Here is a 6787-nt window from a genome sequence, read left to right on the forward strand (position 1 = left end):
CACATGCTCTCCTCTGCATCTTCCCATCATCCACCCCTCACTCAGGCCCTCCTGTGTGGCTGTGCTGGGGGAGGGGGCTGGTTGGGAGGAAGGGGTTGGCGGTTTTTTTGGGTAGGGGCCGCTGGTGTAGGTTCAAGGGGCTCCCCCCCCCCCCCCAGGTGGGCGAGCTTGGCTGAGCAACACTTAGCCTCCCCAAGCTTCTGCTTTCTTCTCTGTAAGTGGGAATAACGGCAATGGATCCTATCGCTGGCTCTGCGTCCACTCAGCTCTCTGGTTCTTAGACCCAGATCCAACTGTTGCCTCCTCTGCCTGCCTGCAGGTGTCTGCAGCTGTGCAGGGGGACTGATTGGCTGAAGACCTGCACTGGAGAGCTTCGGACGCCGTAACAGTGAACGGTGAGGGACTCTTGGGGTCTGAACTTATGTCTCCAAAGGGGATCAGTGACCAGTGACAGGATGGGAGCACAGGGAGATGCCAGCACAGCTGTCCCCTGAGTTTTGGAAGCATGGTTGGAACCAAGTTCACAGCACCATGCATCTCTCCTTCATTGCACTTAGCACTGCTGCGATTTTCCCATCATTTGAGGGATTTTTGATGAATACTTGTCTTGCCCACTAGACTGCAGGAAAGGGAAGGTCCCAAAGGGACAGAAAACATGGTTTTCAAGAGGACAGGCTCTGGAGCATGGGTTTAAACCACAGTCCTGCCTTTTCCTAGCTGGAGCAAGTGACCTTGGGCAAGTGACTTAAGCTCTCTGTGCCTCAGTTTTCTCATCTGTAAGACAGAGTTTGTAACCTATCTACCTCTTTGGGTTGGATTTAAGAGAGTTTACATATGTCAAGCCCTTACAATAGTGTCTGGCATGTAGGAGGTGCCAGAAGGGTGTTTGTTAAATAAATAAAATAGCAAAGCAGGAAACAATGGCCTTGCTCAGGGCCAAGGAAGATATCGCTGGTTTTGCTGGGTGTTGGTCAACCTCTTAAAGCCAGTTCCAATCACTTAGGTTCCCCTAATGACCCCTGTCTTCCCTTGCAGAGAATGGAGGACGAGGATTACAACATCTCTGCCTATGATGGCGAATACTCTGACGGTTTCGACTCCATCATGGTTTTGGAGGAATTCCCTCCTCTGGAAGCCAGGGTAGCCAGGATCTTCCTGGTGGTGGTCTACAGCATTGTCTGTTTCCTCGGAATCCTGGGCAATGGCCTGGTGATCATCATTGCCACCTTCAAGATGAAGAAGACGGTGAACACTGTATGGTTCCTCAACCTAGCTGTGGCAGACTTCCTGTTCAATGTCTTCCTCCCAATCCACATTGCCTACGCCGCCATGGACTACCACTGGATTTTTGGGACGGCCATGTGCAAGATCAGCAACTTCCTGCTCATCCATAACATGTACACCAGCGTCTTCCTGCTGACCATCATCAGCTTCGACCGCTGCGTGTCTGTGCTGCTCCCTGTCTGGTCCCAGAACCACCGCAGTGTCCGGCTGGCCTACACTGCCTGTGTGGTTATCTGGGTCTTGGCTTTCTTCTTGAGTTCCCCATCCCTCATCTTCCGGGACACGGCCAATCTGCATGGGAAAACATCCTGCTTCAATAACTTCAGTCTGTCCTCGGCCAGCTCTTCCCCGTGGCCTGCTTACCCCCAGATGGATGATGTGGGGTACAGCCGGCACATGCTGGTGACCATCACCCGTTTCCTCTGTGGCTTCCTGGTCCCGGTCTTCATTATCACAGCCTGCTACCTCACCATCGTCTGCAAGCTGCGGCGCAACCGCCTGACCAAGACCAAGAAGCCCTTCAAGATCATCCTGACCATCATCATCACCTTCTTCCTCTGCTGGTGCCCTTACCACTCACTCTACCTCCTGGAGCTCCACCACACTGCCATGCCTGGCTCCGTCTTCAGCCTGGGGTTGCCCCTGGCCACTGCCATTGCCATTGCCAACAGCTGCATGAACCCCATTCTGTACGTCTTCATGGGTCAGGACTTCAAGAAGTTCAAAGTGGCCCTCGTCTCCCGCCTGGTCAATGCCCTGAGTGAGGACACGGGCCACTCCTCCTACCCCAGCCACAGGAGCTTTACCAAGATGTCTTCGATAAATGAGAGGACTTTGATGAATGAGAGAGAGACCAGCATGCTTTGAGCCTTGTTGGGGAAACCCCCAACGGACAGTCCCAGCCCAGGGAGACCCAAGGATGTCTTCTGAAGACCAAGGCGAGAACCTCTTCATTGCACCCACCAATACCCATTGCATTTTGCACAGGGATGAACAGTGTTTCAAGCTGAGAATCCAGGCCCTGGAAACCCTCTCTCCAAGTGGGATGGTGAACAGAGCCTGCTGTGTTGCTCACAGCCTCAGGCCAGCAAGCCATGCTTCTTGGGAGACCAGACCTGACCAACTCAAAGCAAAAACAGAAGAATTCTCAAAAGCACTGCCATGAACTATATCAGAATTAGGCAATGGGATTAAGCTACCTACTGAGCATACACCAGAAATGACACAAACACTCAAAAGGCACACTCCTGGTGTGAGCAGGGGACATCAGAGCAAACATACTGTGATGCAGATTACACCTTGCCCCATATACCCAGATCAACAGCTGGCCAGAAAATCCCACCCCTCAAGTCATTCCTCTGGGCCAAGGCATGTGGAAATGCACAGGTGACCTGGGAGAAGAGGGTGACATATCAGCCCAGGAACTCCCAAGATCATGGATTTGGCTTCAGATCAGCTGGGAGGACAGAGAACAGGTCCCGAGGGGCATGTGAGCTCTTTGCAAGCACAAGACAAGCGGGGGCTGCAAAGAGGACTTGGAGCCCAAGGAAGGGAGTGGAGAAGGGAGAGCAAAGCCCTTCAAAGGACATGGGCATGATGCAGCTCTCCTTAGGACACCAAGGGTGACGGTGCTTTAGGCTATAGTTATTTTGGTGTGTGGGTGGTGCTTGTGTTAGTTACCAGGGGTGGGGTCCTGGTGGGCAGCTTCACCAGCAGCCCCCACCCCATCACAGGGATTCCTTCCTCCTTCCCTAATCTACTCAGCTCTGGCTGGAGGTGCTTAGAATAAAACACATGGGAGGTGGGGAGGGGTATGGAAGGGATGGGGCTTCTCCTTCTTGCCAGTTTCCTCAAAGCCTTGCTGGAGACTGGTCCAAAATGCAGTTTCAGGAAATAACTGCCGTGTCTCCTGGGAAGAAGAGTGTGTCCCACGGCTGGGTCACTGAACTTGAAGCAGGTCTGGAGCCTGACTGCTTGAACTGCGCTACTGCCACGTGGACACCAAACACCTGCATGCAGCCACATTGTGTGGCTTTTCTCATCTAATACTGACACCTTCCTGTGGCAGAGAGTGTCATTGTCTTGTTTACGAATGACAAAACCCAGGCACAGAGGAGGGAAGTAACTCGCCCAATATCACACAGCTTCTCAGTGGCAGAGTTAAGATCTGAATCCTGCTCTGTCTGGCTCCAGAGACTGTATTCTTTTACTGAGAATTTATCTATCAAGAATATTCTAGACTATAATGATAACCTGCATTTATTTAGCACTTTTTTTGTTAAGCACTTTACGTGTGTTATCTCATTTATTCCTCACAGGAACCTGAGTTAGGTACAATTATTACTTTCCTTCTACATATGAGGAATCGGAGGCTCAGAGAGGTTTAGTAACTGCCAGAGCCTGGATTTGAACCTCAGTCTGTCTGGCTCAAATGAGGCTGTTGAGTCAGGAACAAACTAGGGAGGTTAGAGTTTTGACCATAAGTATTAATAATGTACGGCCTTTAAGAAGCTTCAGTTTTCAAAAATGACCCAGTATGACAAAGGAAATACACTGGCCTCCAGCTCCCTTGACACTCATCAACAAACCTTCATACACTGTGGCTCCCACTTCCTGTACCCCCTGAGACCTCTGGCAGGGGGCAGCCTTTTGTGTGCCCAAGGCCTTTGGTCCCTACGTGTCCACATGCTGTTCTCTTCCAAGTCCCCTCATTGTTAAGCCAATTCTTCAACAAGATTCAATGCGCAGATGTAATGTCTCCTCTGAGCTGGGCAAGTTCCCGAGGCCGCGGGCTGTTTGGAATCACACTTCATTAAGAGACAAACTGTTCTTGACGAGTCTTGATGCTTATGATAAGGCAGCTCTGAAGTACCCCAAGTTGGGGCCTCCGATTGCTTTAAGGAGTCTGAACTTGGAAAGTTTGAGAGCAAAAGGGGAGCTTTAAATGCTGCCAAGTGTCCCCTGTCATCCGCCTCCCCGAGTTGACAGATGAAGCAACCGAGGCACAAGATGGCATGGGATTTGTTGCAGGTCACAGAGATAGTTATCTGCGACTTGGGCCGCCTGGATCCCAGGACAGTGCCCTTCCTGGGTTGTGGGCAGGCCAGGCCGGGTTGGGGGAGCCAGGAATTCATGTTGTCATTGAAAAAGCTGACCAACAGGAGCAAAATTCAGACCAGCTGGTTTCCTCCTTAGAGTCAGGCCTCCCTCTTTCTGGAACTGACTTCCCCTAGGCTTCCTGTTCTGACCTTAGTTTCCTGTGGAGTACTTAAAGTGCCGCCACGACATCTCCTTCAGTCTTGTCCCTGCCGCTGCTTATGAGCATCTCCGCAGGTCACAGGTATATAGTCCCTGCAGTTTGCAAAGTGTGCTCTCCTGCGTCACTCCACAGGCAGCCAACAGCCTCAGTGCCCCAGAGCCTTCTCTCTGGGCTCAGGACCCAGCAACCAGGCCTTACGCTGCCTCCTGGGTGGGGTGGGTGGACCGAGGGGTCACGGGGACAAGAGGCGGAGGGACAAGAAGAGAAGAGGGTGTTTGAGGCGGGGGAGAGAGAGGAAGGGGAAACAGGAAATGGAGCACGAAGATGAAGGAAAGGGATCTGGCATTAATTAAGCATCTACCATGTGTCAGGCATAAACATCAAAACTTCAACTTGGCCCTGGGGGAGGAGGACCAGTATACCCATGTGGGCGATGCAGAAACTGAGAATTAAAGAGCAGACTTCACTGTTCAGAGTCACACAACTAGTAAGTGATGGAGCTGGGCTTTGAACCAGGTCTGTTGCCTGAGCTCCCAACTTCTTCAGTCCTTGGAAGGAAGCGAGGAGTGGGGTGGAGAGGGAGGAAGGAAAGAGAAAAGAGAGGGAAGAATTGGATTTCAGAATCATCTCCAGCTGACCCCTGAGCCAGCAAGGATGGGGAGAGGGAAAAGCAGGAATATGAAGGACCTCAGGTAACTGGATGTATTTGGCCAGGCTTGTCAAGCTCTGTTGGGAGCCACAGCTAGATAATTCCTAAGGTACACAGAGCTCCTGCAAGCTCTAGGGCTCCCTCTCTAGAGAGGAGAAACAGAGATTCTGAGGTTCAAAAGGGGCGATGGACCCAGGCACTGGCCAAGGGAGAAGTGTGGCTCAAAACTGATCCCAGAGTCAGCTCTGGGGGGATTAGGAGCCAGGATGGGTGGAAGAAGGTAGAATGGAATAGTGACAGCCATGAGGCACCTTCAGACTCATCTTGGCCAGGCCTCTCCCATTTTACAGATGAGGGAACTGAGGTTGCTAGAGCTGCCTTTTGAGGAATCTGCAAAAGGAGGTGGTGTTTGGCTTGGATGGAAGTGGTCAGTGATTCCTCAGCTCTTGTTCTAGCCTCCTGCCCCCCATCTCTCCCTAATATGTTATGCTCTTGCTGGATCCAGGGTTTGGCCACACAGCTGCTCAGGCTGTCCCTTCCACCTGCAGCACCTCCTCCCACACCTGCCTCTGGTTGCCAAACCCTGGATTTGGAGAATTGCTGCTGGGGGAGCAGTACCCAAGAGTGGGGAGGCCTCAGAACACTACCTCTCCTACTGTGAAATAATTCAGCAGGGGCCTGCTTGCTTCCTGCCTTTGAGGACAAAATTTCTTTTGAGTAAGGAGACAGAAGCAAGAGTGTGGGGCTCCATTCTGGAAGTTCCTGCTGCAACCTCCTTCTTGCCTTCCCCATCCACCTCACAGAATAGGAACTGAGGCTCAGAGAGGTGAAGTCACCTGTCCAAAGTCACAGAGCAATGTTGTGAGACAGCAGGGGAGCCCTGAAATTCTCAACCTACATTCCTAAAGTTGTGGACTTCAAGAAATCTGCATCTTGAAAAAATTTCCCTCCACTTATTTTATTTTCCTAGCCACCAAGGATACAAGAGGGGTAGTGACTCACCCAAGATAACACAGCAAGCCATGGCAGATAGGGGACATAAACCCAGGCTTCCTTTCTCCCAAGGCCATGCTCTTGGCACTGCATCAGGCCACCCAAGGACAAATGCTGCCATCTACACATTTATCCATCTACTCAACTACCCATCCATTCATTTATGCAACCATCTATATATCCATTCCATAAAAATGTGCAGTCATCTCTCTGTATCTAGGACACCCCCTGGATACCAAAATCTGTGAATGCTCAGGTTCCTGATGTAAAATGGTATAGTATTTGCACATAACCTATGCACATCCTCCTGTATACTTTAAATCATGTAGATTATTTATAATACCTGTATAGTATAAATGCTATGCAATAGTCGTTATACTCTACTGTTTACAGAATAATGACAAGAAAAAAAAGTCTGTATATGTTCAGTACACATGCAACCGTCCATTTTTTTTTGAGCATTTTCAATCCACAGTTGGTTGAATCCACAGATATGGAACCCGTGGATAGGGAGGACCAATAGTGTTTAGTACTTACCCTTTGCCCAGCCCTGTGGTAGGCACTGGGGATACAGGGATGATCAAGACATACACAGTCTCTGT

General features: G+C 50.7%; 1 protein-coding gene across 1 annotated transcript in view; it reads left to right on the plus strand.

Annotated features, from left to right (window-relative positions):
- The window catches only part of CMKLR1 (chemokine-like receptor 1), a 47318-nt gene extending 44805 nt beyond the window's left edge, over nucleotides 1-2513 (plus strand). The window contains exons 2-3 of the mRNA XM_008581093.1: nucleotides 320-395; nucleotides 1036-2513. Coding sequence (XP_008579315.1) covers nucleotides 1039-2151 — 1113 coding nt within the window. The 5' untranslated portion in view covers nucleotides 320-395; nucleotides 1036-1038 and the 3' untranslated portion in view covers nucleotides 2152-2513. The remainder of the gene's footprint in view (nucleotides 1-319; nucleotides 396-1035) is intronic.
- The last annotated feature ends 4274 nt before the right edge of the window (nucleotides 2514-6787 follow it).

Source organism: Galeopterus variegatus, unplaced genomic scaffold (genome assembly GCF_000696425.1).
Source record: "Galeopterus variegatus unplaced genomic scaffold, G_variegatus-3.0.2 Scaffold2261, whole genome shotgun sequence".
Lineage (NCBI taxonomy): Eukaryota > Metazoa > Chordata > Mammalia > Dermoptera > Cynocephalidae > Galeopterus > Galeopterus variegatus.